The following is a 17,464-nucleotide window of genomic DNA, read 5'->3' as shown; positions in this document are numbered from 1 at the left end:
GAGCATTCTACCACTGAACCACCGATGTGTGTAAAGCAGGCGGCGCGGCGGACGCATGGCGAGTGGCGAGCCGTTTCGCAGCAAGGATTTTTTGATATTATAACAACTTCTACAGTACTTATTGAAATGAAAAACAGTAAAAGACAGTTTTGATCTACATTAAATGGGCAACGTAACTAATATACTTATTTATATGCTGAGAGTAAGGGATAAGTAAAACTTGATTCGATACAGGTGAAGTGTCAACGGCGTGATGTGTCAACAATTAAATGCGTTTTTCTCTAAAACTATTCGCAATTTCGAAATTGTGTAAAAAGCAAATTTTATCTTCGTTTAACGTAGGAAATTAATAAAGTATTTTAAAGGATAAGGATTAATACCATTATGGAAAAATATGACTCACAATAAAAAATATATTGAAATTATTATTTTTAGACAGAAAAATGATCACTACACGTTATTCTTAAAAAATACGAATATGCTCTCGCGGACTTTTTTGTAGATCTTATAAGAGGAACAATACTCCAGTACATTTTTTTCATGTAGTACTTACCATTAAAGCAGCGCATGCGCGAAAGTGTCTCAACGGGTAGGACTTTATACACATTTATCGTATTTATATTAATTTACATAAGAATGTACAAATAATAAACTATATATAAACCTCCCCTGAAAAATACTCGACCTAATGGTAAAAACCGCATAAAAATCCGTTGGGTGGTTTAGAAGAAGAAGAGTTAGAAACAACAGACAGACACGAAAAGCGACTTTGTTTTATAAGATATAGGATAGGATAGGATAGGATAAATATTGAACAACAGTATTATTTTTAACAAGATAAACAGAATAAATTTAAAGTAAGTAGGTATAATTTATAAACATACTGTTGTACCTACTTTAAAGTTATTCTACATAAGAAGTCTGCAGTTCGTATAAAGTAATTTATATAATTACATTTTAAATTAACAAAATAAACAAATACCGATGAGTTTGGAGCAGTGCCTGGACTTGAGACCACAGTCGGGGCCCTTTTACAGTTAATTAACACTCGCTTTCACTGTTCCAGCCCGATGTAGCAAATTGCCTTAAATCTTCATTGGAAATCTTCTCTTAACCCACCGCAGGGGGAGAGGGGAAACGGTTCCAGGGCTAAGCCCTCTGACCGTGGTGGACAAATTTTAATCAAAATCAAATGTTACTTTCAATTCAATTCAATTCAAAATATTCTTTATTCAAATAAACTTATAATAAGCACTTTTGAATCGTCGAATGAACATATGAACAAAAAGCTACCACCGGTTCGGAAGGCAGTTCTGCTGAGAAGAGCCGGCAAGAAACTCAACAGTTGCTCTTTTCAAAATCAATGGTACAATCACAATCTGTTACATTAGCTGGCAGCTATCCTGCATTACATTCAATAGACATTAATTCCATACATGTTTGTCCTCTAAGTATTCTTGAACAGTGTAATAAGCTTTACTCGTCAGAATTTTTTTTTTACTTTACTTTAAATTAATAATGTACTGTCTTTAATATATTTCTTTACAATATGGCTGCCTATCAAATAACATTGCAAGTTGCCGTAGCACGTTTGCTATAATGCTGTGGCATATTACAGATTATTATTATCATCAGTAAATATAGCAAGTTAACAGTCAGCCGTCCTGTTTGTCTCCCGGCATCGGGGGATATCCATCATTGCAGCATTTTCTTAGTCCAGTGCTGGAGTTCCTCGTGAATCCACGTCACTCTGTTCTACGCTGCTCGCATGCAACGGCAGCGCCGGCAGCATATGAAATAAAAAAATAACCAGAATAAATATATATATATATAAATATATTGTACATAAACTATCTTGACACAAGCACATGCAAAAAGAAATTTGCGTCTAATAGAAATATCTCGCAGAATTATAGATACTTACTATTATTTCATTACGTTTAAAGAAACAAACACTCATTAGTAGATGCTAATGTATAGACGTCTCATTACACAATCAAAACTTAATGTTTTGTTGTTTGATATATTTATAAATTATAATTTGTACGAAGATAAAAGCTCGAGATTATATGATTATAATATAGACAGAGATTTCAAGATTTAGGATTGTCCAATGTATCTAGGTTGACACCTTTTCAAGCAGCCATGTAATTTTGAAACTTCTCAGTGAAGATAGAGATTTGTGAAGCAATATAAAATGTATGTATTAATCCAGAATTTTTATGGGAAAAATAACGTTTGCAGTTGAAGGAAAAATTACCTAGACAGATGTGAAATAAGTAAACATTTTTTTATTAAAGGCGCAATTACGATTTATTTAATGCCAAAACCAAACTAAAATAATAAATCCACTTTTAGAATTTTGTACTTCAAAAGAAAAAAAGATCCTATAACTGTTCCGCCCTTATAGGATCACGTTTTTGTCCATCTGTCCGTCAGTCAAGACCGTCAGCGTTAAGTATCTCTAATCTGAAATTAATATTAGATATTCAAGTTTACAGTTCTTTGGAGCATAGAATTTAAGCTTCTAATAAAACGGAGTCAAAAGATATGCGCATATTCACCGCGTAATCAAAACATATGGTGTAATTCCTCCTATAGTGTAATATTTCTCTTTAAACACATCTTTTTTAAATTACTTAATGAGACCGTCGTACCGTAACGAGTGACTTTAAACACGATGGTTGTGTGTTCAATTCCCATTCAGAGAAATGAATTATAATTTATTAATACAAGCAGGCGAAGCCGCACGGGTCCGCTAGTATTACAATTATTCGGTTTCAACGCGTAATCGATACCATTCCATGTAATCCATTACAAGAATTAAAATATTAATACGATAAAAAATATAAAACATTAATTGTAATTGCCATATTTGTTTGAGGCTTAATTAGAAAAATATATGTAAAAAGAGAATTTCGTGGCAATAGAGCACTCTCAGTCGAGTATTAACATGAAACGTACAGGAATTGTTATTTTGTTCCTTTTTTACGTAACGAGTTGTTACGTATGCAATGGTGAAGTACCAGATCATGTGTATCAATATGGTAAGTGGATTCTATACTTACTAAATAACGATATTGACCTATCTAGACCCAATGGAATAGATAATAGATATATATTCTGGACCTGGAGCTGGGGCCTGGAGCCCTGAACAAATATATTCGTGGAAATGTTGTTTTTTTTTTTAATTTTTCGAGGATAATATTGTATTCGAGGATTATAAGTAAAATTTCTGAGGTGGGCACCAGACTATTCTGTGATTTGTCTCTCACACGGTTAGGTTTTGCATGATGGTTTTAACCTTATGCTGTTATGCCTACTAAGAACAGTGTACAGTGCCTACCAAACTACGATGGATGATGATGATGTGATAGCTGTACTTGGCTAAACACTTGTTCTGTAAAACAGAAAAATAAATCGCACCGAATTATCTAAAAGCTGTTTATTGAAAAGAGAGCATTCACCTGCGATCGCCATCCATTTAATATTTTCACATCTTCGCTCCAAAAAATATTTGTCTCTTACTGTGAAATAATACAACAGGTATTTTAAGGATATTTATATAGAAATAAACAATTATATTTTTTTTAATTTTAATGCGAAATTGTTCAACAGGCGTGGATTACGGGACCGAAATATACAATTATAATGGAAATATACCTTATTTAAAACAAGTCACTAGACATAGAGTTCAAGTAAGTATAACTGAACGGCAATATTTTAATATGTTGAGCACTTAGAGAAAGAAATATTTTTTTAAATATTCAATTTCCCCTTTTTAAGGTTTAGATAAATTTAGAGGGCATCGTAGCGTAGCGGCACAAGGGTGTGACTGTAACGCGACGGTTATAGATTTGATCCTCACTCGAAGTTAAATATTTATTTACGTTTATATCTCCATTTCTTCTCTCTGATGTCTTAACACTAGGTTCCTTCTGCCTACCCTGCTGTGTGCGGGATACAGCGTGAAGCTGAAGCTGAAACCTATCCTATCCTATCCTACCTCGTAGTCTATGATAACCAAAATCATAATATAAACACTAGAAAACATGCTGATGTTATAATTAAAGTTACCTACTGGTTTTCCAGGTTCCCTGTACCTCAACGTTAACCTATATTTAAATTATTAATATATTTTTTTAGGTACCTGATGGATATATGGTAACTTATGTAAAAGTAACTGTCAAGGGTTGGCCCAAGCCGAAGGTGACCTATTCTCCATCCAATAATTATGTAACCATCTCCTATGACCTTACGCAATTAACTGGTTCAGATTTTAACATTGTAGCGAAAGCAATCACTGTTTGAATATAGGCTATAATAATAAATTGATTGTACTTGACAAGACTTTTATTTTTATAGTATTTTTAACCGACTTCAAAAAGAAGGAGGTTATCAATTCGACTGAATTTTTTTTTTATTGAACCAGTAAGTATTGCTTTTTAAAAGTATTCCTTTCAAGCAGTGGCGTAGCGAGTTTAATTCGAGTCCGGAGCAAAATATTTTTACAGCGTCCCCCAGGCGAACACAATATAATTGCCCTTCCCCCTTACTATGCAACTTTCAAGTTAACACTGAACAAATAAAAATAAAAACTGCTCTACCTAAATTCGCTACTTAATCAAAATCCAAAAATATGGGACAAAACCCGAAAAGCGAAAACTTACAAATATTTTATAGAAAAAAATTACTACAGACTTATAAGAATACATACCACCGCAAACTACAAAATTTAGTTTTATGTCAACTGCTATAAGTCTTACTTCCTCGTGAAACAGGTACGGAACCCTAGGTGAGCTAGTCCGAACTCTTGACTGATATTTTTATAGCTAAGTAAAGTGAAAAACAGCAAACAAAAATATTTTAATGTTAAGATGAGCCTTTTAGCTCAAGATATGAGAATAAAAGACTTGTGATTCACTATTAAGCTTTATTTTCAATATTGACAACTAACAATAGTTAAGCCATCAAATCTAAAAATATCAAACAAATAAAAAAATATATTCAAAAATAAAAAAAAATATAATGTTGTACTCGGAACTGATAGATTACTTAGTGTTCTAAATTTGAATTAGTCATGGAAACGCATATTGATATCATCATGCCTTTCTCTTTGCGTCTCGTGATGATCTCCAGATACTCGGGCACCGGCAGACGTTCCGGCTTCATCATGCTTACCGGGTGAGTGTGGTCCAGATGGAGCAGGTTGTACCAAGCGCCCCATTAAACTAGCGCTCTTGTCTTTACGAGGACGCGTCCACTCATGGGACAGCACGCGGTCCAACGTTAACCGAAGAGTAATATCAGGTTCAAGAATGTGTCTAACTATAGACTTAGCTGCTGCTGTAACGGTATCCCGTATTCTCGACCGAAATACCCAATTTCGAGACATCTGGTCTTTTAGTAATTTTCGCAGATTAGAGTCATCAAATGGCATCGACGCGTTCAACATAATGAACAGTATGATACCAAGCGACCAAACGTCAGCAAGTTTTGGATTATATGGTGTTCCACTTACTACTTCTGGTGCAGCGTAAGCAGCTGATCCACAATAGGTTTGGCTCAGCACTCGTCTACTTTCACTGTCAGTACAAAATCTTGCAAATCCAAAATCCGCCAGTTTTACATTGAATCTTCTTGACAGTAAAATATTTTCACATTTGAGATCACGATGCGCTATGTTCTTGCTATGCAGATATTGCAAACCACTTGCCATTTGTCGAAACCATAATTTTGCCTGATTTTCTGGGACGACGCCGTTCCTTTTAATAAAGTCTAATAAATCCCCATTATCAGCATAACGCATAAATATAAAGACTCTCGGTCCCCGCTGAAGTATACTGTGAACTTGAATTATATGTGGATTTTCAATTTTAGTTAATATATCTAACTCGCGAGGAAAAAATTTTTCTAAAAAATCTCTAGGAGCCTTTTCCTTGTCGAATATCTTACAAGCAAGATGCATGCGCTTAGGACTGGATGCATCACAATACTCTGCCAAATGAACAGTTGCATATGATCCTTGTCCTATTTTCTTACCTATCAAATATCCTCGTTGTTCCAAGGCATTGACCTCGGAGCTTCGAGGGCTGAGGCGCTCAGCCATGGAGCTCTAACGACTTTATTCTAACCCGTTTAGGATACATTGGACATCTCACGATCCCCGTTACGTATGATATTTATTGGCTTGCCCTTGTCAAATTCGTGTATATATATTTAGTGATTTCTACTCACCTCTTATGAAAGAGGAAAGAAATAAATATAATCGTTTAATTCACGCACAAAATTTCATATAAATATTAAGACATCACAAAGAATTTAGACATAAAAAACGCTTTTTCAAGTAATTAAAACTTCTAAAAAGACGTATAATCTACGTTAATCATTTTTTCCTTTGTTTCTAAAATCAAAACTACGATTTTCAAACCAGCCTATGATAATGTAATATGCAAAAATTTTAAAAAGTTTAATAAGAAATGTAATATAATAGATATGTACTAACATTTAAATATACATTCTTCCCATTAAGATAATTCCATTCCAGACTTTTCGTCGGATTCTGGAGGCATTACATGTTGGGTGGCGGAACACAACGCCGTGCTTGGCCTTGTTACAAGAGCGATGAAATGAAAATGTTAAATATTTTATTTCTTTAACCCACAATTGCATTTATATTCACACACGTGTGCTCTTGGGCCACAACTGGCCTCGTATATGCATATAATATAATAGAAGTACATACGAAGTGACCAGCCTCCCTGTCGTAGAAATTATAGTTTTCCGCATAAAATAAATCAATGTAAGACTGGCTGACCAAACACCCAGCATCGTTCTTTTTATCAAAATCATATTTTGATCAAAATATATTTTTCTGTTTCAAATCCAATCAAATTGAATAAAAACTTTTTTAACTAGTAGTAGTAGCATTTAATAACAAATACTGTAATATGAATTTAGTTACCATATAAAAAAAATATTTATCTTTACCTAATCTATTCTTACTTAATATAATCTTTGACAAGTGATGATGACTGAAAATTTAAATAGGTATTTGACAGTTGACTGATGTCAAAATATTAGATAAGTAAATCTTTTATGTTATCAACTTAGCTGTTAGTATATATTCAATTAATTAAATATTACTCTATTCCGGATGTATTATTATTTATAACTAAATGTACTATAAAGTAATAAGTCTAGAAGCTAACCACGTATAAGAAGCATTGATGTGTAAATTGTAGTAACACCGACAAATTAATTTGTTGCTTATTTTAAATTTTATTCTGCCCAGAAGGAAGGCGTAGCTTGTTAAAATCAGCAGTATTTTTTTTACTTTTTAATAACATTTACTCAAGATGATGAACCAATATTTGAAGGAGTTAGAGCAGGTAAGTTTGTAATAAAAAAAATTAAACATATTCAACTCTTGATATATTATAATGATATTTCTATTAAAATATTATTTTTTAGGATCCATTCGATCCTGATGAATTTGTGGAAAGGATGGTGCGACGTAGTATGCAAGAAAGCCGCCTACAGGATGATCAGTTTGATCCAGAAATGATACATGACATATTTACTCAAGCTATCCTCGATTTAAAGGTTTGAAAAATATTAAACATCCCAATTTGTGGTTACAATAGACTCTAAATATTATTTCTCAAAATGTATTCCTTAATAGGTACTTCAAGAAAGGCAAGAAAGAAAATGTGCCAGATTAGAGCAAGCAGTTCAAGAAGAAGAAAAATTATATATGGCAAAGCTTGCAGAAATAATGGATCAGCATTCTGTAAGTGTTTTAAATACACATTTTTTTATGTAATTAACATCAAAATATATGATATTGAAACATTATTAAGCCAAATTTTATATTACTATTACAGCACTGTGTCAATGTATTCAGTTCATTAGATGAAAGAATGTCTCGGTGTGGTGGAAGAGCCCTTGATGTAGGGGAAAAGCTTGGTGCAGCTCGTGCTCCAAGAGCAAGAGCAGCTGCTGCAAGGGACCTATTATCACATCTAGCAAATTTTCTAAGTCCGGGACCCATTCTAACTGAATTGTTTAATGATCCTAATAAGGTAAATGTCTAACATTAATTCTTAAAAATTAACACAATGGCTGCCTGTAAGCACAATCCTGGTTTGTTTAATGAGTGGAGTTGAGTCGAATGAGTTATTTTACTTTCCTCACTCTGTTAATAAAACAAGTGAGCCGTTAAGTGTATCGAAGACTCACTTTACCAAAAGTAAGATGAACAGTAGGGGACTAAGTGTATAAAACTAGGTAGTTTCTACCTATCCTACTGTATGTGGGATACAGAGTGAAGGTAAAAAAATATTTACTAATTTATTTTTGATTTAACAATTTTGTTGGGAGAAATGCATTGCATTTATTACATTTTTGCTTTTGTTTCCATACTTAAGTTAAATGAAGCGGCAGATGTTATACAAAAGTTATATACAATTTCTCAAGAGCTCCCACCAGATAAGTTTGATGTTGCCCGTAAGAAGATAGAGGCTAAATATGATGAAATTGAGAGAAATCTTATAGAAGAATTCGTAAAAGCCCAAAATCAAGGTAACATAATCAAAATGAAGGATATTGCCAACATTATGACAAATTTTAAAGGATATTCGCAATGTGTTGATGCTTATATAGAAACTAGCCAAATGGTAAGTAAATATCTTTATATTCTTGCTTGTGCAGTCATTGCTTATATAAAAAAAAACATTGTGGCACATTATGTCACTGTAAATGCGTTGATTGTGAATTTGAGTCAGACAGCGGAATTAATTATGTGCAGGGATTCTTAAATATGGCAAAAAGTGGGAAACTTAATCTTAACACTTAGCTTGTCTTTACTTAATTTCCTATACCAGGGATAAAACATAAAGCTAAAAAAATATATTTATATTTCATTACATTCTCATTATGTATATATATTTTTTTTGATTTCAGAATACTTTACTAGGCAAGGATATATTTTCGGCAGTATTTCCACTGTGTAAAAAGAATTACACAATAATAAGTAGTGTGTTCCCTAACCCAGATCAAGTGATGAGTAAATTTGTATTGAACATATTTCATCTGAAGCTCCAGAAATATATACAAACAAAACTTGCTGATAAGAATGATTTGGAGAAGTATTTGCGTAATTTATATGATATGTACACTAGGTAAGTTAAATTTTCATTATAATTGTATTTATAACAGTTGAAATTAATGTATTTTTAATTTTTCCAACTTCACTCTGTATCCTGAAGGAAATGATATATTGCCTCGAGTGAGAATTGAAAGTACAACTGTCGCGTCAAAAATCATATGCTATTCTGCTGTGCCACAATAATCTTAAATATTTTAATAAAAATTGCTTTAATTTTTGATTATAATGTTATTATTTTATTACAGCACACAAAGGGTATGTGACGAATTGGTATTAGCTAACTTAGTGTCAGCTGATGGAAATGGCTCCTCTGGAGATTTGCGGAAGGAAGCTCTTATAAATGGGGCAATGGCAGGTGCCACAGATGGTTATCCAGCATTAGAAATAAGATGTCTAAAAACTGTTCTGTCAAATTCTTTAAATACATATTATAATGAAAAACAACATGTCAAAAAGCAGATACAGGGTGGAGGGTAAGTGTCTATTTTAATGTTTATTATAAGAAATATTTAATGCAAGCATAATTAGTATAACATATAAACTATTTTGAATTTAATTATTACATGCTAAAATGTGTATTCATAAATTACTTTATTTGTACATAAATCAGTCCACAAATAACAGTTTTTAATACAGTTGTTTTTAATTTCAGTGCATTTATATTTATTAAAAAAATCATATACATAGATCTACTCCAATCAACTTTCTTTATAAAATTATATTTTTTGAACTCAACCTAAAACAAATTAATAATAAAGCTAAACAATCAATTTAAATTATAAATGATTAATTTCAGTTTTCAAGAGCTTAGACGTGATTTGCAAGCTGTAATTGGCACTCGCGCTAATATAAATATAGCGCAAATAGAAAACTATGGCGGCGAAACTTTTTTAAGTGAACAACTTGTTCAGAAAATGTTAAACGACGCAAAGACATCTTTTACCAGATGTAAAACTGTAAGTATATATTAGTATTTATAGGTCAGTAAATTTAATTTAAAAAAGTATATAATTTTATTGCAGTTTATAAGCGCCCAAGAACCAAGGTAACTCTAAGCGTAGGTAGGTAGGGTTAGATTATGTGATTACACCAAAACAAGGATTAAATACATTTCATAGTATCAATTTTTAGACTTAAAAAGAATATTTAATTATATTTTTTAAAAGAAAGGTTTTTATATTGGGACAACAGTGTCTACTAAATTCTCTCTGTCTTTTCTCTTCTTGTTTTTGGCTATACGGCCTTAAAATGCCTACTAAATTAATCTATGTAAGGTAATACTTATAAACTCTTATTTTACACTTAGATAAGAAAAATACTTTTTTTATAATGCACCTGCAACTCTTGGAGCCTTTACAATTTCAAGAGATGAAGGTTCAAATCCCGCTATGTTCAATTTTTTATATGTTTTCTACAAAAAAGTATATTTAATATAATTTTGTCAGTTATGCACACCAAATGAGCTGTCGGGTACAACGCTAGCACTGTTGGACACTCTTATACACCACTTGCTAGTGGAGCATGTCGACTACGCACTGGATCTTGGCCTGCAATCTATTCCCATTGCTGAGAATAAGTCACCACCACAGGTATTTTATTTTTTCATTTATTCAGAAATTTTCTAGGGCGCCCATACACTTCCAAATTAACCTAAATTTCAAATATCTAAATCAAAATCGTTTTGGTTATGCATTGTATGTCAGTCACTGTTGAAAGAATTATTATAATATATTAAACATTTTAAAATTAATATTTTATTTTTCTTGTTCATATTGAAAATATGTTTTGTACACTTTTATAATATGCAGAGTTCAATTTCATGATCTTGGAGATTTTGTCTTAAGCTACATTATGTCAATCTAGATTCATACTAATATATAACAGGAGAATTATTAGTGTTGTTCTTGTTTTATTTCAGATATATTTCTTTGATACGGTAAATCAAGCAAATAAAATAGTAAAAATGTTTGGAGAGCATTTTCAAGAGTCAGTGCTGCCATGTATGAGGTAAGTTTTATAAAATAACTAACTCCGCGCTGCGGCTTCGCCCGCTTAAACTGCATTGAAATTCATTTACTAACCTGAATTGTATTGGACTTTTCATGACATTATCATTTTAAAGACAATATCTCTATATTAAAAACTAGTTTGAGTCAATTTAATAATTATTTAAACACAAATATCTAAGCAAGATATATAATCTTATGTTATTGCATTATTTTTACACATTTATTAAAATATTAATTTGCATCACAATTTTTTTTTATATTCACAACATTTCGACTAACATGGAATTTTATTATTTCTACATAATTTTAAACTTTTTTAACATATTTACTTTTTCACATTCCTAAATTTACATAAATATTTTTTTCTTCTTTCTATTAATAATCCATATAATATTGATTATATAATAATGATAATATTTTTATCTAACAGCAAGCAAGGGGAGTGTGTACAAAGGAAGAACTCTATAATGGAGCAATTAGAGAACAAATTGGACGCTGGCTTAGAACGGGCGATATCCGCCATAGTGGGGTGGGTCAAACTGCACTTGCAGACAGAACAGAAGAAAACTGATTTCAAACCCGAAGGCGATATTGATACTTTGGCATCGTCCGTAAGTAATGAGTATTTTTGTAAATGTTTTAAATAAACGTATAATAATATATTGGTAGGAATAATGTAGTAAGCTCTAAAAATTTGTATAAAGTTGGAGAGGCACTAGGAAGATAGTAAGAGAATCAAAAACATGAATATAATTCGTACGTTTGATTGCCACTTGAGGGAAAGAATTCTTTTCATTTCTTTGGTAACTCTCCAACACGCAGTCGCGAAAATTGAGTGAATAGTGAGGAAAGGAATAGTGACTTATTTCCCTCTACCTCAAAAAGAAATATATAGGTTTACATTTATATATTGTCCTTATTTAAATAAAAATGAATGATATTTACAGAACGCTATAATAATAATATTTTTCTTGGTTTAGTTATAATTTATATATTTTAGCATAGCTGATATTGCCTACTTAAATAGTTTTTCAAAAATTTTAATTTATCTTTCTTTATTCTTAGGCATGTTTAGCAGTAGTCTCATATTTGAATACGGTAATGGACAAAATCCACACGCAATTAGAAGGTGACAACTTAAACGCCGTGTCTTTAGAACTCGCAGTGCGTTTACATCGCGTCATATACGAGCATTTGCAGAACTTCCAGTTTAATTCTGCTGGTAAGTTTGTTATTTACTAGCAAAATGTAGCCTATGTGTCTGATATATAAGCTGTGATACTGGAAAGTTTCATCAAAATACATTCAGTACTTTTGCGGGAAAGTGGAACAAACATCCATTATTACAAAACTTCACATTTACAATATTATTAGAATTAGAAAATCTTAGAATAAGAAAATATGACTTTACTTTATATTTTATTCCGTCCAGGTGCAATGATAGCTATATGCGACGTCAAGGAGTACAGATCGTCGGTATGCGGGCGGTCCCGCGCCGCGCCCGCGCCCGCGCACGCTCTATTCGACGCCCTCCATGCGTTGTGCAACTTGTTACTGGTGAAACCGGAGAATTTACACCAAGTTTGTGAAGGCGAGACTTTGGTATGTATGTCTGTCTGTCCGTAGTCCTTACTAGCGTGCATGTGGAAGTAAATTTGATATGTTTTTTATATTAACGAATCAGCTTTACGCTATATCCCGCACGCAGTAGGGTAGACAGAGGGAACCTTGTGTTAAGAGACTCTGTTCCCTACTAACCGTCGTTGAGTCGCGGAACTCAACGCCGCGCTGTTCCTCGTCACCAGCGCGAAGAAATGGAAACCAGTCGCGCTTACGCTTAGTCACACTTTGTGCCCCTGCGCCGCGGCTGCCCTCGATAATATGTATTATATTATATTATTTAAAGTAATAATAAATAAACAAAAAACAACCAACACTTCTCGCCATTAACAGTCCTATTAATAATACGCAAAGTAAAATCAGAATAGTCATCATATAGTTTTGATGTCCCTATTTAAAACAATGGCACACATTGCGTACTGACCGCGGCTGCGATGGCGCAACGTGGTCTAAACTTTCAATAAATTAATTAAACATGTACATTGTTTGTCTGTCGTATTCCTTCTGACTCATTCGCGGGCGGCGTGCCCCTAATTAAATGTTATGGTATTTGAACCCATGATTTAAATAGCGAATCCGGCAGCTCGCAACACTTCAGATTAACCTTTTTTTAAAGCTGTGTTGTGAAAAATCAGATGAGTGATGAAAGAATGGCAAAAAAGACTTATGATAGAAAAGTGAGTGGTAAGAGAGGTAGGGGGAGATCTCTGTTGACCTTGAAAAACACAGTATCAAAGATACTGGAGGAAGGTCACGTAAAAAGCTTGAGGAACCCCCGGAGGGCCTGTATGAAGTGAGAACCCCGAGTGGGTCGATCGAACCCACAACCTGTCGTATTTACAGTCACACGCTTGTGCCCCTGCGCCACGAATGGCTTTAACAAACTTTTAAGTTAAATTATTATTATTCTTTTGGTATTTCAATCAACATATCAAATTTTATACAATGTCCTATATTCACGTGATAAAAACAATCAAGTAAAGTTCTAATATTCTAATTTCATAAAGCCTTATTAAAAGGGTTTTCGTTTGTGGTGTAATCCAATATCGCCAAGTCTGATTTTAGCTGAACCGGTTAAAACATGAGCGTTAAGTATCTGCTCGATAACACCGTATCCCACACATTGCATGTTAGGCAAAGGGAACTTGGTGTTAACACTCTACGTTCCCCATTTTCCGCCGAATCCTGGAGGCATTGCTTGTTCAATGTCAAAACTCAACGCCTCGCTTTAAATCGACACCAGAGCGAAGAAAATGGAATTCAGAAACTAAATATTTTATTTGCTCGAGTGGAAATCGAACCAACAACCTGTTACACTTCAACCCCTGCGCTACGACTGGCTTTATGGTAATAAGTTGTAGTGCACCTACGCTGTACATATGTCTTACGGTAACCATACCATCAGGTGAATGTCACACGAATGTGTCACCTGGTTTATGTGAAAAAAAAATATGCTTAAATATTATATTTTTACATCCTTTTGAATTTTTGAAAATATCTTATTACATCCTTCGTGTTGCGTACTTCCTGAATGTGCGGAAAAGTATTTATCTAATTTTAGAAGTTGTAATATTTAAAAGAATTATTACTAAATACTAAGGTGTTTAGGGTACATTATACTTCAGGGTTTAAAGTTAAACGCTGTCTTACAACAGCTACACTGAAACATTTAATCTGACTATATATGAACATAAATTATTGACTGTGATTTTATCTATGACTTATTCTCCAAATTTCCATAGCATATTTTACCCCGACGGTTGTGGGATTGATTCCCACTTTATTCGGGGGAGTTAATTATTAATATTATGACTTCTTCCCTCTGGTACCAAGGCAAAACCGCGAACATCAGAGAAAAGTGGGGTAAAGAACGCCTTAACACAAGTTCCCTCTGCCTACCCTGCTATATATGGTATACTGCGTAAAGTAAAAACAAAATAATATAAATTCTAATTACATATCTTATTTATGATCAGAAAAAGTAAGGAGGGCAAACAACTAATAGAGTTAATATGTGTTTACATAGAAGATTTATTCTTTTGTTTTCTCAGGCGGAGTTGGACCACTCAATCCTTCACAACTTCATACAACTGCGCTCCGACTACAAGACCAATAAGTTATCAAGCTTTCTCAAGGGACTCTCGTAATTTATTATACCACATCACTTCTTATTAATAGATTTAATTTATATTATTCAGTTCATAAGATATATTGTTATTTTATAAGGAAATTATTATTTTAATGTTATTTATTAAAGTCATATCTATTTAAATTGTCTTTTAATTAGCTATTCGTTCTCATTAATATTTATTGTTCAGTCACGTAAGCGAGCGAGCTGTAACAATGAAATCTCTTTTAATATATTTTGTTGAGTGCACAACATAGTTTAATTACGACATAGTAAGTGTATGGAGTCGAATTTCGCTTCGCCTAACGTTTTCAAAGTGTTATGCAAAGTAAACAAAGTGATCTAGGACGTATATAGTTTAAATAAAAGTGGCAGTGTCGTTATCAGTGTCGTATAGACATGGCTTCACTATGCCCATTCATAAGTTCTCCCCTCCACTTGGTGAATGAACGCGCGTGTGTGCGTGCGGCGCGGGCGCAGTCTTCTCAGTGTGTGGACTCAGTATCGTATAAACCGGCGGCGAAGCCACAGCCGCCCGCGTCGCGTCCTCCTCCGAGTCAAAATAACATGCTAAACAATTCTGTGTAAAACTTTGCTTATTTTAACAGTGCTGTGACAATACCGCTAATCTGGATAATATAAAAATCGAGAGGTGAGACACTATGTTTATTTTCATTCAAGCCCGACGCCTACGCTCGGTGCTGTCGCGATTTGTGAGCGACGAATTTACATATTATAAGTTCATTCATTGGCCGCGGACTGTTTGTATTATCGGTGTGATACGAATGAGAGATTAGGTTCAAATTCGAGACAAAAGAGGTATGAGGCGACGCTTTACCCTGGTGTCAGCTTAGACCGGTGTTTCGGGCGTTATCTAGGTGAGGCCGCGTCCGTTCCATTTCAAGTGTTGTTTTTATCCCGGACTACCTGAGGCGAGCTGTCCGCGCACACTCGATCCCAGCTAATAGTAGCTCGCTTAGAGAAATACCAGACTACCAGTAGTTGCCAATTTGTTTATATATTCGTGTTTCGAATTCACTGAACTCTATCAGTAACAATAATGTCGCAATCCTTATCGTTGACTTTGATATTATAATATAAATTTCTATATATAGTAAATATATATAGAAATTTTACAAGTCTTGTTATTAAACCATGTAAATATATAAACAAATAATAATAATAATAATAATAATTGATTTGTATGATATTACAACGTAACATTAAAACAAGCTATGTAATTTCATTTATTATCAGTGTTACGAACGTTTACACAATGATTAAATCTATACTCCACAAGATAACACTGATATGCTTCATTCTAGACAAATACATATTTAGCTTCGTCCAATATTTTTAAAGTCCAGAGAGAGAAAAAGAGAGGCTAGTGTTAAGACACTCCCTCATTTTCCGCTGAATTCTGGAGGCATTGCATGTTGAATTATAGAACACAATTGGACAAAATGGATTAGAAATGAAAATATTAATATTTTTTATATTTCATTGCCTCGAGTGGGAATCGAACCCATAACCTGTCCTTTATGATTGAAGAAATTCTAGCAATTTAAGTTGTTTCGTATCGCACACTCACTAAAGCAACACTAGTATGAACGCATCATAAATTCTCAGAATATGATAGGGAATGATTTAAGAGATATTATAATGTAGAATTGACGTTTATTCTAACATAAATGTTGTTCGTATAAAATTTACCAAATGTTTTCCATAGTTCTTACTGCAAGTAATTATATAAAAGTATTTTTTTAATATATTATATAATAGATTTTATTGTATAGGTAAATTTGGTTACGGACAGACTTTAATTACTATAATCACGAAAGACAAAGGTAATTCAGTATTTTTTTATTTTTGTACTAGACAGCTATATAGTGAAAGTAGAAATTTATATAGTCTCTACACATCTCTACATATTTTTTAATTATCGAATAAAAATTAAATAAACCACAATTAAAAGTTGCTCATCTGTTATAAATACAATATATATAGAGAGGTAAATTAAAAATAAACTTACCAATTATTCTAGGTTATACCTAATTTTTATTGCATTAAAATAGGTAAAAAATCTAATTAAGCACACTTTGAACATATTTTTCTGCAAAGAAGATTTTTATGTCAAAAATATCACATAAGATCAAAAAATAAGTAATACAATGCTATCTGGAAACCGGTTTTTCACCGCGAGCTGAGTGGACCCATTAAGGACTACGTTGAACTTGCAAGAGTTAACTGCATACTTATATTACCACTAATAAATAGTATATAGACCGAGCGAGCAAAAAGAAATGCACTCGATCCATTCTTGGTAGAGGAGAGAAGTTACTATAAAATACAAGCCTTTATTGGTGGAAATACAAGTATATTTTATTTATTTAAAATTTCGTTCAGCTTAAGCATTACCCATTTATTTCTCTTTCGCAGCGGAATTCCAGCTTTCTGTACCCTAAAGTTATGTTTATTGAAAATAATAGATATTACATTTTAATACTCTATATGGCTCTATGAATAACAATTGTGAAT

The 17,464-nt window shown here is 33.0% G+C and overlaps 4 protein-coding genes across 5 annotated transcripts in view; 3 read left to right on the top strand and 1 right to left on the bottom strand.

The window, feature by feature from the left end:
• The first annotated feature begins 2,911 nt into the window (after nucleotides 1-2,911).
• Nucleotides 2,912-4,312, top strand: LOC146536753 (uncharacterized). The gene is made up of 3 exons (XM_085188991.1): nucleotides 2,912-3,047; nucleotides 3,619-3,698; nucleotides 4,147-4,312. The coding sequence occupies exons 1-3, from the start codon at nucleotides 2,954-2,956 to the stop codon at nucleotides 4,309-4,311; spliced, it is 339 nt and encodes a 112-aa protein (XP_085045117.1). The 5' UTR covers nucleotides 2,912-2,953; the 3' UTR covers nucleotide 4,312.
• Nucleotides 4,313-5,042: 730 nt separating this feature from the next.
• Nucleotides 5,043-6,142, bottom strand: Tssk (Testis-specific serine/threonine kinase). The gene has a single exon (XM_085189400.1). The coding sequence runs from the start codon at nucleotides 6,107-6,109 to the stop codon at nucleotides 5,075-5,077; it is 1,035 nt and encodes a 344-aa protein (XP_085045526.1). The 5' UTR covers nucleotides 6,110-6,142; the 3' UTR covers nucleotides 5,043-5,074.
• A 908-nt stretch (nucleotides 6,143-7,050) lies between these two features.
• Nucleotides 7,051-15,070, top strand: Sec10 (Exocyst complex component Sec10). The gene is made up of 14 exons (XM_085189109.1): nucleotides 7,051-7,391; nucleotides 7,474-7,605; nucleotides 7,685-7,792; nucleotides 7,887-8,084; nucleotides 8,430-8,678; nucleotides 8,965-9,182; nucleotides 9,415-9,642; nucleotides 9,966-10,125; nucleotides 10,615-10,758; nucleotides 11,088-11,176; nucleotides 11,609-11,789; nucleotides 12,244-12,400; nucleotides 12,611-12,780; nucleotides 14,850-15,070. Exons 1-14 carry the CDS (start codon nucleotides 7,359-7,361, stop codon nucleotides 14,943-14,945), a joined length of 2,163 nt encoding a protein of 720 aa, XP_085045235.1. The 5' UTR covers nucleotides 7,051-7,358; the 3' UTR covers nucleotides 14,946-15,070.
• A 347-nt stretch (nucleotides 15,071-15,417) lies between these two features.
• pnt (ETS transcription factor pointed) overlaps nucleotides 15,418-17,464 on the top strand; it is a 109,785-nt gene continuing 107,738 nt past the window's right edge. For both annotated transcript variants that reach the window (XM_085188998.1, XM_085188996.1), the window contains exon 1: nucleotides 15,418-15,578. The gene's annotated coding sequence lies outside the window, so the exon portion shown is untranslated. The remainder of the gene's footprint in view (nucleotides 15,579-17,464) is intronic.

This window comes from Heliconius melpomene, chromosome 8, assembly GCF_056956725.1.
Source record: "Heliconius melpomene rosina isolate 202511_hmr_F chromosome 8, ASM5695672v1, whole genome shotgun sequence".
Taxonomy (NCBI): Eukaryota; Metazoa; Arthropoda; class Insecta; order Lepidoptera; family Nymphalidae; genus Heliconius; species Heliconius melpomene.
The sequence above is the reverse complement of the archived record's forward strand: the minus strand, read 5'-3'. Positions and strand labels throughout refer to the sequence as shown.

Bases quoted from the DNA above. Each gene is read 5' to 3' on its own strand.
- LOC146536753 (XM_085188991.1), top strand. From the start codon at position 2,954: ATGAAACGTACAGGAATTGTTATTTTGTTCCTTTTTTACGTAACGAGT. The intron at 3,048-3,618 runs GTAAGTGGATTC...ATTGTTCAACAG, and splicing joins AGATCATGTGTATCAATATG to GCGTGGATTACGGGACCGAA. The intron at 3,699-4,146 runs GTAAGTATAACT...ATATTTTTTTAG, and splicing joins TCACTAGACATAGAGTTCAA to GTACCTGATGGATATATGGT.
- Tssk (XM_085189400.1), bottom strand. From the start codon at position 6,109: ATGGCTGAGCGCCTCAGCCCTCGAAGCTCCGAGGTCAATGCCTTGGAA.
- Sec10 (XM_085189109.1), top strand. From the start codon at position 7,359: ATGATGAACCAATATTTGAAGGAGTTAGAGCAG. The intron at 7,392-7,473 runs GTAAGTTTGTAA...ATTATTTTTTAG, and splicing joins ATTTGAAGGAGTTAGAGCAG to GATCCATTCGATCCTGATGA. The intron at 8,085-8,429 runs GTAAATGTCTAA...TCCATACTTAAG, and splicing joins TGTTTAATGATCCTAATAAG to TTAAATGAAGCGGCAGATGT.